Genomic DNA, 20,469 nt, shown 5'->3' with positions numbered 1-20,469 from the left:
ATGTCTGTAATCCCAGCACTTTGGGAGGCCAAGGTGGGTGAATCATGAGGTCAGGAGATTGAGACCACCCTGGCTAACACAATGAAACCCTGTCTCTACTAAAAATACAAAAAATTAGCCGGGTGTGGTGGCATGCCCCTGTAATCCCAGCTACTTGGGAGGCTGGGGCAGGAGAATCACTTGAACCTGGGAGGTAGAGGTTGCAGTGAACTGAGATCACGCCACTGCACTCCAGCCTGGGTGACAGAGCAAGAATGATTCTGCCTCAAAAACAAAAAACAAAAAACAAAAAACAATAGATATTGGCATGGATGTGGTGAAAAGGGAACACTTTTACACTGCTGGTGGGAATGTAAACTAGTACAACCACTGTGGAAAACAGTGTGGATATTCCTTAAATAACTAAAAGTAGATCTACCATTTGATCCAGCAATCCCACTACTGGGTAGCTACCCAGAGTAAAAGAAGACATTATATGAAAAAAGACACTTGCAGCTGGGCTCAGTGGCTCAGCACTTTGTAGTGCCAGCACTTTGGGAGGCCGAGGTGGACGGATCACCTAAGGTCGGGAGTTTGAGACCAGCCTGGCCAACATGGTGAAACCCTGTCTCTACTAAAACTACAAAAATTAGCTGGGCATGGTGGCACACACCTGTAGTCCCAGCTACTTTGGAGGCTGAGGCACGAGAATCGCTTGAACCCAAGAGGTGGAGGGTTGCAATGAGCTGAGATCACGCCACTGCACTCCACTCCAGCCTGGGCAAAAGAACAAGACAGAGCGAGACCTTGTCTCAAAAAAAAAAAAAAAAAGAGAAAGAAGGAGACACTTGCACACACATGTTTATAGCAGCACAATTCAGAATTGCCAAAATATGGAACCAGCCCAAATGCCCATCAATGAATGAGTGAATAAAGAAAAGGTGAGATATATATATATATATCATGGAATACTACTCAGCCATAAAAAAGGAATGAAATAATAGGATTTGCAGCAACCTGGATGGAGTTGGAGACCATTATTCTAAGTGAAGTAACTCAGAAATGGAAAACCAAACACCATATGTTCTCACTTGTAAGTAGGAGCTAAGCCATGAGGATGCAAAGGCATAAGAATGATACAGTGGAGTTTGAGGAAAGGGTGGGAGGGGGGTGAGGGATAAAAGACTACACATCGGGTACAGTGTATATGACTCAGGTGATGGGTGCACAAAATCTCAGAAATCACCACTAAAGAACTTACCAGGGCCGGGCGCGGTGGCTCACGCCTGTAATCCCAGCACTTTGGGAGGCCGAGGCGGGTGGATCACAAGGTCAGGAGATTGAGACCATCCTGGCTAACACCGTGAAACCCTGTCTCTACTAAAAATACAAAAAATTAGCAGGGCATGGTGGCGGGCACCTGTAGTCCCAGCTACTCGGGAGGCTGAGGCAGAAGAATGTCATGAACCTGGGAGGTGGAGCTTGCAGTGAGCCGAGATCGCGCTACTGCACTCCAGCCTGGGTGACAGAGCGAGACTCCACCTCAAAAAAAAAAAAAAAAAAGAACTTACCAAACACCACCTGTTCCCCAAAAACCTACTGAAAAAAAAAAAAACTCAAAAAAAATGGACCTGCCCAAAGGAATGAAGAGTACTGAAAATGGTAGTTATGTGAGTATGTATATATGTAAATATATATATATGTGTCAGTGTGTATATATGTACAAACATATATGCACATATATTCCACACACATATACACATATATTCCCCCCACCACCACCATTTTTGTTTGTTTGCTTTTATTTATTTTTTTGAGATAGAGTTTCACTCTTGTTGCCCAGGCTGGAGTGCAATGGTGCGATCTCGGCTCACTGCAACCTCCGCCTCCCAGGTTCAAGCGATTCTTCTGCCTCAGCCTCCTGAGTAACTAGGATTACAGGCACCCACCACCATGCCCAGCTAATTTTTGTATTTTTCGTGGAGACGGGGTTTCACCTTGGCCAGGCTAGTCTCAAACTCCTGACCTCAGGTGACCCGCCCGCCTCAGCCATGCAAAGTGCTGGGATTACAGGCATGAGCCACCACGCCCAGCCTGTTTGTTTTTAGAGACCAGTTCTCCCTATGTTGCCTAGGCTGGTCTAGAACTCCTTGGTTCAAGCAATCCTCATGCCTCAGCCTCCCAAGTAGCTGGGATTACAGATGCATGTCACCATGCCTGGCTTGCTCCATCTTGTTAGTTAAATCTTTTTAAAGAGGTAATTGAGGCCAGGCACGGTGGCTCACACCTGTAATCTCAACACTTTGGGAGGCCAAGGCAGGCCAATCACCTGAGGTAAGGAGTTTGAGACCAGCCTGGCTAACATGGCGAAACCCCATCTTTACTAAAAATAGCCGGGTGTGGTGGCATGCACCTGTAGTCCCAGCTACTTGGGGAGACTGAGGCAGAAGAATCGCTTGAACCCAGGAGGAGAAGGTTAAAGTGAGCTGAGATCGTACCACTGCATTCCACCCTGGGAGACAGAGCAAGACTCCATCTCAAAAAAAGAAGAAAAAAAGTAATCGATTGTAAAAAACAAAACAAAAAGCCCAATATTATATTGTGGGACTTTTGCACATGGAACATTTATCCAGACAGACCATATTCTGAGCCATAAAACAAGTCTCAGCTGGGCGTGGTGGCTCACGCCTGTAATCCCAGCACTTTGGGAGGCCAGGGTGGGTGGATCACCTGAGGTCAAGAGTTTGAGACCAGCCTGGCCAACAGGGAGGTGCATTTATCTTTTAAATCATACAGGAAACAAAAAGAGGAATTATATACCAAATATACAATAATACTAGCTTTTATATTTACCTATGTAGTTACCTTTACCAATGATCTTTATTTCTTTGTATGGATTTGAGTTATTGTCTAGTGCCCTTTTGTTTCAGTCTGAAGGACTTCCTTTAGCATTTCTTTACCAGAAGCAAATTCCCCTAGTTTTTGGCTTTCCAGGAATGTCTTAATTTCTACTTCATGTTAAAGGATGGTGTTTCTGGATATAGAATTCTATTTTTTTAGAGACAAGGTCTCACTCTGTCACCCAGGTTGGAGCTCAGTGGTGCAATCATAGCTCACTATAACCTTGAACTCCTGGGGTCATGCAATATTCTCACCGCGGCCTCCAGAGTAGCTGGGACTACAGGCGCACACCTCCACACTTAGCTAATTTTATTTTTTTGTAGAGATAGGCCTTCCCACCGCAGCCTCCAGAGTAGCTGGGACTACAGGCGCACATGAGCACACTTAGCTAATTTTATTTTTTTGTAGAGATGTGGTCTGACTGTGTTGCCTAGGCTGGTTTTGAACTCCTGGGCTCAAGCATTCCTCCTGCCTCAGCCTCCCAAAGTGCTAGGATTATAGGCATGAGCTACCATGCCTGGCCTAGAATTCCTGGTTGAAGTTTTTTTTTTTCTGTTAGTACTTTAAAATATCAGCCCATTGGTTTCTGGCCTTCATAGTTGTTTATGATAAATAGGCTATTTATATTGGGAAGTTAGCTTTAATCCCCATAGTAACCAGTAAGAAAACAACTAAGAAATAGGCCCAGGCCAGGCACGGTGGCTCATGCCTGTAATCCCAGCACTTTGGGAGGCCGAGGAGGGTGGATCACGAGGTCAGGAGATCGAGACCATCCTGGCTAGCACGGTGAAATCCCATCTCTACTAAAAATACAAAAAGTTAGCCAGGCGCGGTGGCGGGCGCCTGTAGTCCCAGCTACTCGGGAGGCTGAGGCAGGAGAATGGCGTGAACCCGGGAGGCGGAGCTTGCAGTGAGCCGAGATGGTGCCACTGCACTCCAGCCTGGGTGACAGAGCGAGATTCCGTCTCAAAAAAAAAAAAAAGAAAAAGAAATAGGCCCAGGCGTGGTGGCTCATGCCTGTAATCCCAGTACTTTGGGAGGCTGAGGCGGGTGGATCACTTGAGCCCAGGAGTTCAAGACTAGCCTGGGCAACATGGTGAAACCCTATCTCTACAAAAATAAATTTAAAAGAAAAAAAAGAAAACAACTAAGAAATATATAGAAAAGGAAATATAAATGGTATAGTAGAAAAAGACACCGAACAAACACAAAAGAAGGCAGTATTGAAGAAATTGAGGAACAAAAAAGATAGGACAGGATGGGTGCAGTGACTCATGCCTATAATTCCAATGCTTTGGAAGGCCAAGGTGGGAGATGATTGAGGCTAGGAGTTCAAGACTAGCCTGGCTAATACAGTGAGACCCTGTCTCTAAAAAAAAAAAAAAAAAAAAAAATTAGCCAGGTGTGGTGGTATGAATCTGTAGTCCCAGCTACCCAAGAGGCTAAGGCAGGAGGATCACTTGAGCCCAGGAGTTCAAGGCTGCAGTGAGCCATGATCTCACCACTGCACTCCAGCCTGGGTGACACAGTGAGACCCTGTCTGTTTTCTTGAGGCAGGGTCTTGCTTTATGCCCAGGCTGGTCTTGAACTCCTGGCCTCAAGTGATCTTCTCACCTTGGCCTCTCAAAGTGCTGGGATTACAGGTGTGCTCCACCATGTCTGGCCAAGACCATGCCTCTCAAAAAAAAAAAAAAAAAGCGAGGGAGGTAAGACAATAGAAAACAACACTATGGCAGAAGTAAGTCCTTCAAGATCAGTGATCACTTTAAATGTAAATGGATTAAATTCACCAATTAAAAGACAGTGTTTGGCGATGGCTGTACAACATTGTGAATGTACTTAATGACACTGAATTCTACACTTAAAAATGGTTAAAATGAGCCGGGTGCAGTGGCTGATGCCTGTAATCCCAGCACTTTGGAAGGCTGAGGCGGGTGGATCACCTGAGGTCAGGAGTTTGAGACCAGCCTAGCCAACATGGTGAAACCCTGTCTCTACTAAAAACACAAAAAATTAGCCAGGTGTGGTGGCAGGTGCCTGTAGTCCCAGCTACTTGGGAGGCTGAGGCAGGAGAATCGCTGGAACCCAGTGGGTGGAGGTTGCAGTGAGCTGGATCACGCTACTTCACTCCAGCCTGAGCAAAAGAGCAAAACTCCATCTCAAAAAAAAAAAAAAAAAAGGTAAAAATGGTAAATTTTATATTACATATATATCTATACATATATATACACACAGACATATATACATGTATACGTACATTATATATGTGTGTGTATGTGTGTGTGTGTGTATATATATATATATATATTTTTTTTTTTTTTTTTTTTTGAAACAGAGTCTTATTCTGTCACCCAGGCTGGAGAGCAGTGGCATGATCTCAGCTCACTGCAACCTCTGCCTCCTGGGTTCAAGCAATTCTCGTGCCTCAGCCTCTTGAGTAGCTGGGATTACAGGCACGCACCACCACGCCTGGCTAATTTTTGTATTTTTAGTAGAGATGGGGTTTCTCCATGTTGGCCAGCCTGGTCTCAAACTCCTGACCTTGAGTGATCCACCCACCTCGGCCTTCCAAAGTGCTGTGATTACAGGCATAAGCCACCATGTTCGGCCTATTATTTATATTTTACCACTCAGAATACAAGAGAGAGATTGGCAGAATGGATTTTAAAATGATCCAACTACTCTTGCACAGACATTTATCCAAAGAAGAAAGACAAATGGCAAATAAGCAAATAAAAACATGTTCAACATCACTAATAATTAGGGAAATGCATATCAGAACCACAATGGGTCAGGCATGTTAGCTCATGCCTGTAATTCCAGTATTTTGGGAAGCTGAGATGGGAGGATTGCTTGAGCCCAGGAGTTCAAGATCAGCCTGGGCAAGGTTGTGAGACCTCCATCTCTACCAGAAAAAAAAAAAATCAGAACCACAATGAGATACCACTTCATACCCGTTAGGATGGATATTTTCTAAATAATACATTTTAAAAATAATATATTTTTAAAAAAAACAGAAAAAGTGTTCATGAGCATGTGAAGAAATTAGAACCCTTGTACCCTGCTGGTGGGAATGTAAAGAGATGCAGCCACTAAGGAAAACAGTATGGAAGTTCCTCAAAAAATTAAAAATAAGCCAGGCATTATGGTGTGTGCCTGCAGTCCCAGCTACTTGGGAGGCTGAGGTAGGAGAATTGCTTGAGCTCAGGAGTTTGAAACCAGCCTGGACAACATGGGAAGACCCCGTCTTAAAAAAAAAAAAAAAAAATAGAATTACCATATGACTCAGCAATTCTACTTTTTTGGATATTGCATTAGTTCATTTTCATGCTGCTGATAAAGCCATACCCGAGACTGGGAAGAAAAAGAGGTTTAATTGGACTTAGCAGTTCCACATGCCTGGGGAGGCCTCAGCATCATGGCAGGAAGCAAAAGGCACTTCTTACATGGTGGCGGCAAGAGAAAAATGAGGAAGAAGCAAAAGGGGAAACCCCTGATAAACCCATCAGATCATGTGAGACTTATTCACTATCACGAGAATAGCACGGCAGAGACCAGCCCCCATGATTCAATTATCTCCCCTGGGATCCTCCCACAACACATGGGAATTCTGGGAGGTACAATTTAAGTTGAGATTTGGGTGGGGACACAGCCACACCATATCATTCTGCCCCAGCCCCTCCAAATCTCATGTCCTCACATTTCAAAACCAATCATGGCTTCCCAACAGTCCCTGAACCCTGAAAGTCTTTTTTTGTTTTTTTGGTGTTTTTTTTGAGACGGAGTCTCGCTCTGTTGCATAGGCTGGAGTGCAGTGGCACGAACTCAGCTCACTGCAAGCTCCGCCTCCCAGGTTCACACCATTCTCCTGCCTCAGCCTCCAGGGTAGCTGGGACTACGGGCGTCCGCCACCACGCCCGGCTAATTTTTTGTATTTTTTGTTTTTATTAGAGACGGGGTTTTACCGTGTAAGCCAGGATGGTCTTGATCTCCTGACCTCGTGATCTGCCTGCCTCGGCCTCCCAAAGTGCTGGGATTACAGGTGTGAGCCACCATGTCAGGCCTCAAAGTCTTAACTCTTTTCAGCATTAACCCAAAAGTCCACAGTTCAAAGTCTCATCTGAGACAAGGCAAGTCCCTTCCACCTATGAGCCTGTAAAATCAAAAGCAAGCCAGCTACTTCCTAGATACAATGGGGTGTACAGGTATTGGGTAAATACAGCCGTTCCAAATAGGAGAAATTGGCCAAAACAAAGGGGTTACAGGGCCCATGCAAGTCTGAAACCCAGCGGGAAAGTCAATTTTTTTTTTTTTTTTGAGATGGAGTCTCGCTCTGTCGCCCAGGCTGGAGTGCAGTGGCGCAATCTCGGCTCACTGCAACCTCCGCCTCCCGGGTTCACGCCATTCTCCTGCCTCAGCCTCTCCGAGTAGCTGGGACTACAGGCGCCCGCCACCACACCCGGCTAATTTTTTTGTATTTTTAGTAGAGACGGGGTTTCACCATGGTCTCCATCTCCTGACCTCGTGATCCGCCCGCCTCGGCCTCCCGAAAGTCAATTTTTAAAACTCCAAAATGATGTCCTTTGACTTCAGGTCTCATATCCAGGTCACGCTGATGCAAGATGGGGGTGCCCACGGTCTTAGGCAGCTCTGCCTCTGTGGCTTTGCAGGGTACAGCCTCCTTCCGCTGCTTTCACAGGCTGTCGTTGAGTGTGTCTTCTCCAGGTCCACGGTGCAAGCTGTAGGTGGATCTACCATTCTGGGGTCTGAAGGATGGTGGCCTTCTTCTCACAGCTCCACTAGGCAGTGCCCCAGGAAGGACTCTGTGTGGGGGTTCTGACCCCACATTTCCCTTCCACACTGCCTTAGCAGAAGTTCTCCATGAGGGCCCCGCCCCTGCAGCAAACGAATCAGATCTTGTGAGACTTATTCACTATCGCGAGAATAGCATGGGAAAGACCGGCCCCCATGATTCAATTTCCTCTCTCTGGGTCCCTCCCACATCACGTGGGAATTCTGGGAGATACAATTCAAGTTGAGATTTGGGTGGGAACACAGCCAAACCATATCTGATATATATCCAAAAGAACTGAAAGCAGGGATTTGAACAGATATTTGTACACCCATGTTCACAGCATTCACAACAGCCAAAAGGTGGAAGCAACCCAAGTGCTCATCAACAATTGAATGAATAAACAAACTATGGTATATTCATATAGTGGAATATTTTATTCAGTCTTCAAAAAGAATGAAATTCTCACATGTGCTACAACAGAGATGAAGTTGGAAGACAGTATGCTAAGTGAAATAAGCCAATCAAAAAAAGAACAAAAACTGTATGATTCCACTCATATGAGGTACCTAGAATAACCAAATTCATAGAAAGAATAGGACTTTCCAGGGACTAGGAGGAGAGGAGAATGAGAGTTATTGTTAAATGTGTACAGAGTTTCAGTTTGGGAAGAGGAAAAAAGTTCCGGAAATGGATGATGGCAATAGTTGTATAATGTGAATGTACTTAATGCCACTGAACTGTAGATTGAAAAATGGTTGAAATGTTTATTTTATTTATCTATTTATAGATGGAGTCTCGCTCTGTTACCCAGGCTGGAGTGCAGTGGCGTGATCTTGGCTCACTGCAACCTCTGCCTCCTGGGTTCAAGTGATTCTCCTGCCTCAGCCTCCTGAGTAGCTGGGATTACAGGCATGCGCCACCATGCCCGCATAATTTTTGTATTTTTTTAGTAGAGACAGGCTTTCACCATGTTGGTCAGGCTGGTCTCGAACTCCTGACCTCATGATCTGTCTACCTCGGCCTCCCAAAGTGCTGGGATTACAGGCGTGAGCAGTGGCTGTAACATCTGCGCCCAGCCAGAAATGTTTTTTTTTTTAATTTTTATTTTTTTATTTAGTTTAGTTTAGTTTTTGAGATGGAGTCTCGCTCTGTTTAAAAAAGACAGAAAAAGTGTTTTTTCTGAGCCACCATGCCCAGTGTTGAAACGGTTTTTAAAATCCAAGTGGCTGGGCGTGGTGGCTCAGGCCTGTAATCCCAGCACTTTGGGAGGCCGAGGTGGGTGGATCACCTGATGTCAGGAGTTCAAGACCAGCCTTATCAACATGGTGAAACCCTGTCTCTACTAAAAATACAAAAATGAGCCAGGCATGGTGGCACGTGCCTGTAATCCCAGCTACTCAGGAGGCTGAGGCAGGAGACTCGCTTGAACCAGGGTGTCGGAGGTTGCAGTGAGCCGAGATCATGCCACTGCACTCCAGCCTGGCGACAGAGCAAGACTCTGTCTCAAAAAAAAAAAAAATTTCCAAGTACATTAAGTATATGCTGTTTATAAGAAACTTTAGGCCGGGTGCGGTGGCTCACGCCTGTAATCCCAGCACTTTGGGAGGCTGAGGCAGGCGGATCACGAGGTCAGGAGACTGAGATCATCCTGGCTAACACAGTGAAACCCCGTCTCTACCAAAAATACAAAAATGAGCCAGGCATGGTGGCACGTGCCTGTAATCCCAGCTACTCGGGAGGCTGAGGCAGGAGAACGGCGTGAACCCAGGAGGCGGAGCTTGCAGTGAGCCGAGATTGCGCCGCTGCACTCCCGCCTGGGTGACAGAGCGAGACTCCGTCTCAAAAAAAAGAAAAAAGAAAAGAAAAGAAAAGAAATTTACTTTAGACCCAAAGACACAAATAAATTGAAAGTGAAAGCATGGAAAAGGTATCCCATGAAGAGCGTAAAGAGAGCAAAAATGGCTATACTAATATTAGACAAAATCGATTTTAAGTAAAAAAGTGTCACACACGATAAAGGAAGACATTTTATAATGATAAAGGAGTCAATTCATCAAGAAGATACAGCAAGTATAATAATATACATGTTGAACAACAGAGTCCCATAATATATGAAGCAAATATTGGCAGAGTTGAGGGGAGAAATAGTTTTCAAAAAAGAATTAAAGATATTTAATTTTTAAGAGAATATGGCACAACTGAAATTCTCATGCATCACTGGTAGTAGTGTGGCACGGTACAACCACTTTGGAAAACTGTTTCGAATTTTCTTATAGATTTTTTTTTTTTCTCAGCCAGCTGTGCTTTATTGACAATGCGCCCCTCAGGCCTTGACGGCCTACTTCCGCAGCGGGTACAGCCGCTCCTTCCGCTGCTGCTTCTTGGTCTTCAGGTTCTCCTCGTGCTTGTTGAGCCGGCGGCGCATGGCGCGTGTCTTCTTAGGCCACAGGTCCAGGGGCTTGTACTTCTTGCCCTTGTAGAATTTCCTGAGGTTTTCTTTCTGAGTCTGGTTAATAACTGTGAGAACATGCGCAATGGATTTGCGGACGACTCGGATCTTAGAGAGCTTGGAGGCCTCACCGCCTGTCACTTTGGCGACGCGCAGCTGGGACAGCTCCACCTTCAGGTCGTCCAGCTGTTTCAGCAGCTCCTCCTTCTTCCCGCGAAGATCTCGAGCCTTGATCTTGGCCATTGCTGCACAGGCCACCGACGCTGCCACGCCGCTCGCTCCGAAGGAAAGAGCATAGATTTAGATATAAACTTACCTAATGATACAGCAAGTGCACTCCCAGAAAAAAATGAAAATATATGTCTTCAACAAATGTGTACAAAAATATTTATAGCAGATTATTATTTTTTGAGACAGGGTCTCTGTCACTCAGGCTGGAATGCAGTGGCGCTATCTTGGCTCACTGCAGCCTTCGCAACCTGGGCTCATGTGATCCTCCCATCTTCGCTTCCTTGAGTAGCTGGCATTACAGGTGTGTGCCACCATGCTTGGCTAATTAAAAAAAAAAAAATTGTAGAGGTGAAGTCTCACTATATTGCCTAAGCCAGTCTAGAACTCTTGGATTCAAGTGATCCTCCCACCTCGGACTCCCAAAGTGCTGGGATTACAGGCGTGCACCACGGCGCCTGGCCTGTAGCAGCATTATTTTATTTAGTTACTATTTAAAATTTTTAATTTTTTGACAAATTATAATTTTACATCTTTAAGGGGTACAAAGTGATATTATTACATATGTTTATAGTTTGGAATTATTGAATCAAGCTAATTACATATCCATCTCCTTAAATACTTATCATTTATTCCTCCTGTCTAACTGCAACTTTATAAACTTTATACCATTTGACAAACATCTCTCCATTCCCCCTACCTGTGGCCTCTGGTAACCACCAATATACTCTTTGCTTCTTTGTTTTTTGAGACGGAGTCTCGCTCTGTCGCCGAGGCTGGAGTGCAGTGGCGCGATCTTGTCTCAGCCTGCCGAGTAGCTGGGATTACAGGCGCCCACCACCGCACCCGGCTAATTTTTTGTATTTTTTAGTAGAGACGGGGTTTCACCATGCTAACCAGGATGGTCTCGATCTCCTGACCTCGTGATCCACCCGCCTCGGCCTCCCAAAGTGCTGGGATTACAGGCGTGAGCCACCGCGCCTGGCCAATATACTCTTCACTTCTATGAGTTTGATTGTTTTATTTTCCACATACATAGGAACATGAGGTATTTGTTTAGAAATAGTTCAATAGTAGTTGGAGACTTCAATCCTCTACTCTCAATAATGGTGGAATACATTCCTACAGAGATGATCAATAAGGAAACATAGGACTTGAAAACCAGTATAAACCAGGCCGGGCATGGTGGCTCATGCCTCTAATCCCAGCACTTTGGGAGGCAGAGGCAGGTGATCACCTGAGGTCAGGAGTTCGAGACCAGCTGGACCAACATGGAGAAACGTCGTCTCTAAATATAAAATTAGCCGGGCGTGGTGGTGCATGCCTGTAATCCCAGCTACTCGGGAGGCTGAGGCAGGAGAATCGCTTGAACCTGGGAGGCGGAGGTTGCAGTGAGCTGAGATCGCTCCAGCCTGGGCAACAAGAGCGAAACTGTCTCAAAAAAAAAAAAAAAGAAAGAAAGAAAAGAAAACCAGTATAAACCAACTAGACCTAACAGACATATACAGAACCCTCCACTCAGCAAGAGCAGACTATACAGTATCCTCAAGTGCACATGGAACACGCTCCCAGATAGACAATATGTTAGGCCACAAAACAGATCTTAATAAACTTAAAAACCTTCCAACAAAGAAAAGCCCAGAATTAGATGGCTTCACTGGTCAATCTTTTTTTTTTTTTGTAGCCAAACATCTAAAGGAGAATTAATACCAATCTTTCCTAAACTCTTCCAAAAAATTGAGAGGAGAGAATATTTTCTAACTCATTCTGACTCAGTTTTTCCCTGATATCAAAAGCAGACAAAGGTGCAAAAGAAAACTACAGGCCAATATCCCTTACTAACATAGGTGTTAGCCCATGGAAGAATTCTCAATTAATTTCAAAGGACTAAACTCACACAAAGTACTTTCTCTGACCACAGTGGAATGAAGCTAGAAATCAAATATGGAAAGAAAACTGGAAAATTTGCAAATATGTGGAAAGTAAACCACACACTCTTAAACCAGCAAGTCAAAGAAGAAACCACTAGGGAAATATAAGATACTTTTAGACCAATGAAAACATACCAAAACTGATGAGATGTAGTAAAGGCAGTACTCAGAGGAAAATTTATAGCTGTAAATGCCTAAAGATCTCAAATCAACAACCTAGCTTTACACCTTAAGGAACTAGAAAAAGAAGAGCAAACAAAACCTAAACCCAGCAGAAGGATGGAAACAATAAAGATTAGATAACAGATAAATGATGTAGAGAATTTTAAAAAGTAGAACTGGCCGAGCTCAGTGGCTCACGACTGTAATCCCAGCACTTTGGGAGGCTGAGGCGGGTAGATCACCTGAGGTCAGCAGTTCAAGACCAGCCTGACCAATATGGTGAAACCCTGTCTCTACTAAAAATACAAAGAAGTTAGCTGGGCATGGTGGTATGCGCCTGTAGTCCCAGCTACTCTGGAGGCTGAGACAGGAGAATTGCTTGAACCTGGGAGGCGGAGGCTGCAGTGAGCCGAGATCGTACCACTGCACTCCACCCTGGGCGACAGAGTGAGACTCCATCAAAAAAAAAAAAGAGTAGAATCAGTAAAACCAAAGTTGGTTCTTTGAAAAGACCAAAGAAAAAACTTTAGACTAAGAAAAAGAGAGAGAAGATGCAAATACCTAAAATCAGAAATAAACGCAGAAATATTGCTACTGACCTTACGGAAATTAAGAGGATTATAAGCAAATACTGTGAACAATTGTATGCCAACAAATAAGATAATCTGGATGAAATGAAAAAATTCCTAGAAACACACAAATTATCTAAACTGACTCAAGAAGAAATAAAAAATCTCAACAGACCTATAATAAAAGATAGAATCAGTACTCAAAATTACCTCCCAACAGCTGGGCACGATGGCTTATGCCTGTAATCCCAGCACTTTGGAAGACCAAGGCAGCTGGATGACCTGAGGTCAGGAGTTCAAGACCAGCCTGGCCAACATGGTGAAACCTCATCTTTACTAAAAATACAAAATTAGCCGGGTGTGGTGGTGCATGCCTGTAATCCCAGCTACTCAGGAGGCTGAGGCAGAAGAATCGCTTGAACCCCAGAGGTGGAGGTTGCAGTGAGCTAAGATGGCGCCACTGCACTCACTCCAGCCTGGGCAACAAGAACTAAACTCTGTCTCAAAAAAAAAAATCTCCCAACAAAGAAAAGTCCAGGATCAGGTTGGCTTCATTGGTCAGTTCTATCAAACATTTAAAGAAAAATTAAGGGCTGGGCGCAGTGGCTCACGCCTGTAATCCTAGCACTTTGGGAGGCTGAGGTGGGTGGATCACGAGGTCAAGAGATCAAGACTATCCTGACCAACATGGTGAAACCCCATCTCTACTAAAAATACCAAAAAAATTCAGCTGGGTGTGGTGGCGCATGCCTGTAGTTTCAGCCACTTGGGAGGCTGAGGCAGGAGAATCACTTGAACCTGGGAGGCAGAGGTTGCAGTGAGCCGAGATTGTGCCACTGCACTCCAGCCTGGCGACAGAGTGAGACTCCATCTCAAAAAAAAAAAAAGAGAAAAAGAAAAATTAAGGCTAGGTGCAGTAGCATATGCTTGTAATATTGACACTTTGGGAAGCCAAGGTAGGAGGATTGCTTGAACCTAGGAATTTAAGGTTACAGTGAGCTATGATCACACCACTGTACTCAAGTCTAGTTGACAGAGACAGACTTTGTCTCCAAAAAAAAAAAAAAAAAAAAGTAGGGGTCCAGTGGCTCATGCCTGTAATCCCAGCACTTTGGGAGGCCAAGGCGGGTGGATCACCTGTGGTCAGGAGTTCGAGACCAGCCTGGCTAACCAACATGGTGAAACCCTGACTCTACTAAAAGTACAAAAATTAGCTGGGCGTGGTGGCTCACGCCTGTAATCCCAGCTACTTGAGAGGCTGAGGTGGGAGAATTGCTTGAACCTGGGAGGCAGAGATTGTGCCACTGCACTCCAGTCTGGGCGACAGAGCAAGACTCAAGAAAAAAAAAAAAAAAAAAGAAAAGAAAAGAAAAGAAAAAGAATGAATACCAACCCTACACAACCTCTTGCAAAAATTGAAGAGGATCCACTTCCTAACACATTCTATTAGGCCAGCGTTACCTTGATACCAAAGCCAGAGAAAGAGTCCACAAGAAAATGATAGACCAATATTCCTTATGAATATAGATACAAAAATCCTCAACAAGCACCTATAGTCCTAGCTACTCATGAGGCCGAGGCAGCAGAATCCCTTGAGCCCAGAAGTTCGAGCCTGCAGTGAGTTATGATTGTGCCACTGTACTCCAGCCTGGGCGACAGAGTGAGACACTGTCTGCAATCAATCAATCAATCAATAACATAAAAAGTTTTTTAGCCAGGTGTGGTGGCCCATGCCTGTAGTCGTAGCCACTTGGGACACTGAGCCAAGACAGTTGTTCGAGGCTAGGATTACAGCCTCATGCTTGTAATCCCAGTACTTTGCCAGGCCGAGAGGGGAGAATCACTTGAGCTCAGGAGTTTAAGACCAGCCTAGGCAACATGATGAGATCCCGTCTCTACAGAAAATACAAAAAATTAGCTGGGCATGGTGGCATGCGCCTGTAGTCCCAGCTACTCCGGAGACTGAGGTGGAAGGATCACCTGAGCCCGGGGAGGTTGAGGCTGCAGTGAGCTGTGATAGCACCACTGCGCTCCAGCTTGGACAAAAGAGTGAGAACCTGTCTCAAAAAAACAAAAACAAACAAACAAAAAAAAACCCTCAACCAACTACTAGCAAACTAGTATAAAAAATCCAGTAGCACATCAGAAAGGATTATATACCATGACCAAAGATTTATTCTAAGAATGTAAGGGAGGCCGGGCGCTGTGGCTCACGCTTGTAATCCCAGCACTTTGGGAGGCCGAGGCGGGCGGATCACGAAGTCAGGAGATCGAGACCATGGTGAAACCCCGTCTCTACTAAAAATACAAAAAAGTAGCCGGGCGTGGTGGCGGGCGCCTGTAGTCCCAGCTACTCGGAGAGGCTGAGGCAGGAGAATGGCGTGAACCCGGGAGGCGGAGCTTGCAGTGAGCCGAGATCGCGCCACTGCACTCCAGCCTGGGCGACAGAGCGAGACTCTGTCTCAAAAAAAAAAAAAAAAAAAGAATGTAAGGGTCATTCAAAAGAAACTCAATGTCATACACCACATTAATAGGACAGTGAGACAATAACATACCTGGTGTATGTTGTTTCTGTCAATCTAATAATAATCTTTATGAGGTAGATGTCATTAGATCCATTTTGAAGCTAGGGACTCTGAGATTAAGGTACTAAATGAGCCGGGCGCGGTGGCTCAAGCCTGTAATCCCAGCACTTTGGGAGGCCGAGGCGGGCGGATCACGAGGTCAGGAGATCGAGACCATCCTGGCTAACACGGTGAAACCCCGTCTCTACTAAAAATACAAAAAAAAATTAGCTGGGCGTGTTGGCGGGCGCCTGTAGTCCCAGCTACTCGGGAGGCTGAGGCAGGAGAATGGCGTGAACCCGGGAGGTGGAGCTTGCAGTGAGCCGAGATCGCGCCACCGCACTCCAGCCTGGGCGACAGAGCAAGACTCCGTCTCAGAAAAAAAAAAAAAAAAAAGGTACTAAATGACTGGAGGCTCCAAGGGTAGTGAGTAGTGGGGTCAGGGTACTCCATGCCAACCTGGCAAGGGTGAGCACAGGCAGTGTGACGGTGGGAAACAAGACTGCCCACATGATCATCTCTCTCTTTTTTAATAAAAATATTTTATTATATATGTTTGAGACAAAATCTTGCTCTGTCGCCCAGGCTGGAGTGCAGTGGGATTATGTAGTATGATCATAGCTCACTGCAGCGTGAACTTCCTGGGCTCCAGTGATCCTCCCGCCTCAGCCTCCTAAGCAGTAGCTGAGACTACAAGTGCACGCCACCATGCCCAGCTAACCTTTTTTAAAAATGTTTTGTAGAGATGGGGGAGGGTCTCACTATGTCCTTGAACTCGGGCTCAAGCAATCCTACAGCCTTGGCCTCCCGAAGTGCTGGGATTACATGCGTGGGTCACTGTGCCAGCCATGATCATCTCAATGGATGCAAAAAAATGCATTTGACAATTCAACACCCTTTTATGACTGAAAAATCAGCGAACTAGGAATAAGGATTTCAGCAAATGGTGTTGGAATAATTGGATATCTACATGGAAAAAAATCAATTTGGCTCTATACCTCACAACATATACAACATCTGTGATGTATGACTTCATTTATAGAAAACTCTAGAACATGCAAACTCATGCAATGTGACAGAAAGCAGATTAGTGTCTGCCTGAGGATAGGGTGCCAAGGGCCAGGAGAGAGGACACAAAGGGGCACAAAAAACTTTTGGCAGTGATGGATATGTATATTATCTTGGTTGTAGTGATAGTTTCATAGGCAAACATGTCATGACTTTTCAAGTTATGCATTTTAAATATGTGCAGCTTATTGTATGTTAATTATAGCTCAATACTGTTGTTTTTTGTTTTTGTTTTTTTTGAGACGGAGTCTCACTCTGTCGCCCAGGCTGGAGTGCAGTGGTGCAATCTTGGCTCAATGCAACCTCCGCTTCCTGGGTTCAAGCGATTCTCCTGCCTCAGCCTCCTGAGTAGCTGGGATTACAGGCTTTAGCCACCATGCCTGGCTAATTTTTGTGTTTTTTAGTAGAGACAGGGTTTCACCATGTTGGCCAGGCTGGTCTCAAACTCCTGACCTTGTGATCCACCCGCCTTGGCCTCCCAAAGTGCTGGGATTACAGGCGTGAGCCACCACGCCCGCCGGGAGGGTGTTTTATAAGTTGAAAAACACTAGAAAAATAATATTAGCTATTATAATTGGTCCACTCAACTTCCTCAGATGGAGTTTGCCCCAAGCAAAACAAATTTCCCTCAACTCCACCCCATAAACTGCAAGCCCCCACAACTGCCCCTCCTCTTCTCCTCCTTTCCAGGCTCACCCAAACTTGGCTTCCTCTGCCTGTCCCGGGCACAGGCCTGGCAGGAAGTGACCAGCCTCCCGTTAGCTCTTGCCCCAGGTTTGGGAGAGTTCACAGGCTGCTGAGCTAAGAGGACCGGCAGGAACTGAAGGTTTCCTCACCCTAGAAAAGCACCTACTCCTACTACTCCCTTGCCCTCCAGACTCAAGGCAGGAAGAGAAACCTGGGGAAGGGGCCTCAGAGGAGAGGCCTCCATCACGTGTTCGTTCTGACTGGTCAGTGGGTGCCACACTGTTTGAATGTCACCCTTGCCCCAAAGAGCCTCTTTACATGGCTTTCCCCACCTCCTCCACCTGCTCCAAACGTCTCCCACACCAGGTACCAGGGGACCTTGCATTTGCTTCCAGGGTTTGGGGGAAGTGAAGGGGTATTTGGAGGGAGGGGTTTGAGGGGACCAGGTGACACTGGCACACATTTCTTGTGTGGTGGACATCCCCAAAATGTCATTTGGCTCTTTGCTTGTTCCAACCCATATTTCATTTCCGGGTACCTGCTCTGTACCACTTAGCTGGATACCACAATGGAGAAATATCTTCCCTTCGTTCAGAAGGCACCTTCAGAACAGGGACATGTCCAAGCGGACACACAGTCCAGTGCAGGGAGAAGTATCTCAGAGATCTTTCCCAAAGGAAGGCACAGAATGTGTGAATTGTGAAACAGTGTGATGGTGTAGGATGCATTTGGAGAACTGCAAGAAATTTTTTTTTTTTTTTTTTTTTTTTGAGACGGAGTCTCGCTCTGTCGCCCAGGCTGGAGTGCAGTGGCGCAATCTCGGCTCACTGCAAGCTCCGCCTCTGGGGTTCACGCCATTCTCCTGCCTCAGCCTCTCCGAGTAGCTGGGACTACAGGTGCCCACCACCACGCCCGGCTAATTTTTTGTATTTTTAGTAGAGACGGGGTTTCACTGTGGTCTCGATCTCCTGACCTCGTGATCCGCTCGCCTCGGCCTCCCAAAGTGCTGGGATTACAAGCGTGAGCCACCGCGCCCGGCTGGTATTGGGTACTAATCTAAGGAGGTGGAACCTTACCCTGAAAGCTATGGGTAGGAGGAGAACAAGAAATGTTGCCAAGGACACCACAGGATTTGGGGGCCAGTGGTCAGTGGTCAGATGAGAACTGACAAATGACCTTTTGGACTTGTCAATGTGGTAGTCACTGGCCATTGACAGGAAGCATTGGAGGCTGAGTGGAGGGGAGGCATGAACCCATAGTGACCCCATGGTATATATGGTTTTCTCTGGGCAGGTTCAGCTCTCACATAGGAGGGGATAAAAATGGATGGATTATCCCAGCACTTTGGAAGGCCGAGGTGGGTGGATCACAAGGTCAAGAGATCGAGACCATCCTGGCCAACATGGTGAAAGCCCATCTCTACTAAAAATATGAAAATTAGCTGGGTGTGGTGGCATGTGCCTGTAATCCCAGCTACTTGGGAGGCTGAGGTAGGAGAACTGCTTGAAGCCAGGAGGCGGAGGTTGCAGTGAGCCAAAATCATGCCACTGCCCTCCAGCCTGGTGACAGAGTGCAGAGTGAGACTTTGTCTCAAAAAAAAAAAAAAAAAAAAAAAGGATGGATTAATTCAGGTCTGGGATTCTAAGGGAGACGACACTGGAAGGACATGGGGACAAGAAAGATGAAGTAATTAATGGTGAATGAGTGATGAAGTCATGGGCACGAGTCTTGATGTGGCACTGGCTGATAGAGTTTGGCAGCCAGAGTGGGATAACCCTTTTTTTTGGAGACAGAGTCTCACTCTGGCTTCCAGGCTGGAGTGCAGTGGTGCAATCTTCGCTCACTGGCTCACTGCAACCTCCGCCTTCTGGGTTCAAGCAATTCTCGTGTCTCAGCCTCCCGAGTAGCTGAGATTATAGGCATGCACCACCACGCCCTGCTAATTTTTTTGTATTTTTAGTAGAGATGGGATTTTGCCATGTTGGCCAAGCTGGTCTCAAACTCCTAAGCTCAAGTGATCCACCTGCCTTGGCCTCCCAAAGTGCTGGGATTACAGGTGTGAGCCACCACACCCAGCCAGGATAACCATTTTTAAAAAGATTTTCATGTCAATAGAAACAGAGCAGCTAGCTATTTACAGCATGGCCAGTGATCTGTATTTTCCACTTAGAGTTCCAAATTAGAATACTGGTGCAATCCCTTCTCATTGTGTCTATTTCTAAATCTGTGAAACAGAGGATTGGACTAGATCCCTAAAATCCTTCCTGCTCTATCATGCAAGGATTCACTGCTATTGTTTTATCTGCATCCTCTTCACACCTACCTAAGCATAATGACCACCCATCTGCCCTCAATAGATGTTTGTGTGGAGTACCTGATGGTCTCACTCACAAAAGACACCTGTCAGCATCTAGGCCCATCACCACTGCCTGTTTATTGAGTGATGGTGATGTCACGAGGAAGTCCCTCCCTCTGCCTCCATTGCAACCCTTCCTGTGAGGTGTGTAGGGACCAGGTGCAAATCCAGCCCTCATTCGCCCCTCCCCACCTTCAGTTTCTCCTTGCCCTGGTCCAGCTTACAGTCTGAAGGGACCAAGAGAGAACTGCCAAGTGGGCAGGTTCTGGCGCACCAGACCCCCATGCTGAACTGCAGTTCTTCTATTACCTTGGATATGTTACTTCCACATTTTCTTCTAAACGTTATGACTTTTTTTTTTTTTTTTTGAAAAACCTTCCTTTTATTTGAGAACAAAATGTAAGTGAAAGAAGAATCAGGCTTAAAAAGTCCACATTTATAGTTCCTTTAGCTTAGATATTTCACAAATGACTTTTTTCATATTTGTGAATTTATTTTCATAAATGGTGTGTGAGGTAGGGATTTTTATTTTTAGACGGAGTCTTTCTCTGTTGCCCAGGCTGGATGGAGTGCAGTGGCATGATCTCGGCTCACTGCAACCTCTGCCTTCCAGGTTCAAGTGATTCTCCTGCCTCAGTCTCCCGAGTAGCTGAAATTACAGGCACCCGCCACCACGCCGGGCTAATGTTTGTATTTTTCGTAGAGATGGAGTTTAACCATGTTGGCTGGGCTGGTCTTGAACTCCTGACCTCAGGTGATCTGGCCTCCCAAAGTGCTAGG

At 45.7% G+C, this 20,469-nt stretch overlaps 1 protein-coding gene and 1 long non-coding RNA gene across 2 annotated transcripts in view; one reads left to right on the top strand and one right to left on the bottom strand.

Annotated features, from left to right (window-relative positions):
* LOC134735685 (uncharacterized) overlaps positions 1-20,469 on the top strand; it is a 35,290-nt gene that overhangs the window by 8,805 nt on the left and 6,016 nt on the right. The gene's annotated exons all lie outside the window — the stretch shown is intronic.
* Positions 9,953-10,423, bottom strand: LOC129473233 (large ribosomal subunit protein uL29-like). Its single transcript, XM_055263533.2, has one exon. The coding sequence runs from the start codon at positions 10,365-10,367 to the stop codon at positions 10,014-10,016; it is 354 nt and encodes a 117-aa protein (XP_055119508.1). The 5' UTR covers positions 10,368-10,423; the 3' UTR covers positions 9,953-10,013.

The sequence above is a fragment of the Symphalangus syndactylus genome, chromosome 23 (genome assembly GCF_028878055.3).
Source record: "Symphalangus syndactylus isolate Jambi chromosome 23, NHGRI_mSymSyn1-v2.1_pri, whole genome shotgun sequence".
Classification (NCBI taxonomy): Eukaryota; Metazoa; Chordata; class Mammalia; order Primates; family Hylobatidae; genus Symphalangus; species Symphalangus syndactylus.
Note: the sequence above shows the minus strand (reverse complement) of the source record. Positions and strands in the feature narration are given on the sequence as shown.

Excerpts from the sequence above, each read along its gene's own strand:
- LOC129473233 (XM_055263533.2), bottom strand. The coding sequence starts at position 10,367 with ATGGCCAAGATCAAGGCTCGAGATCTTCGCGGGAAGAAGGAGGAGCTG.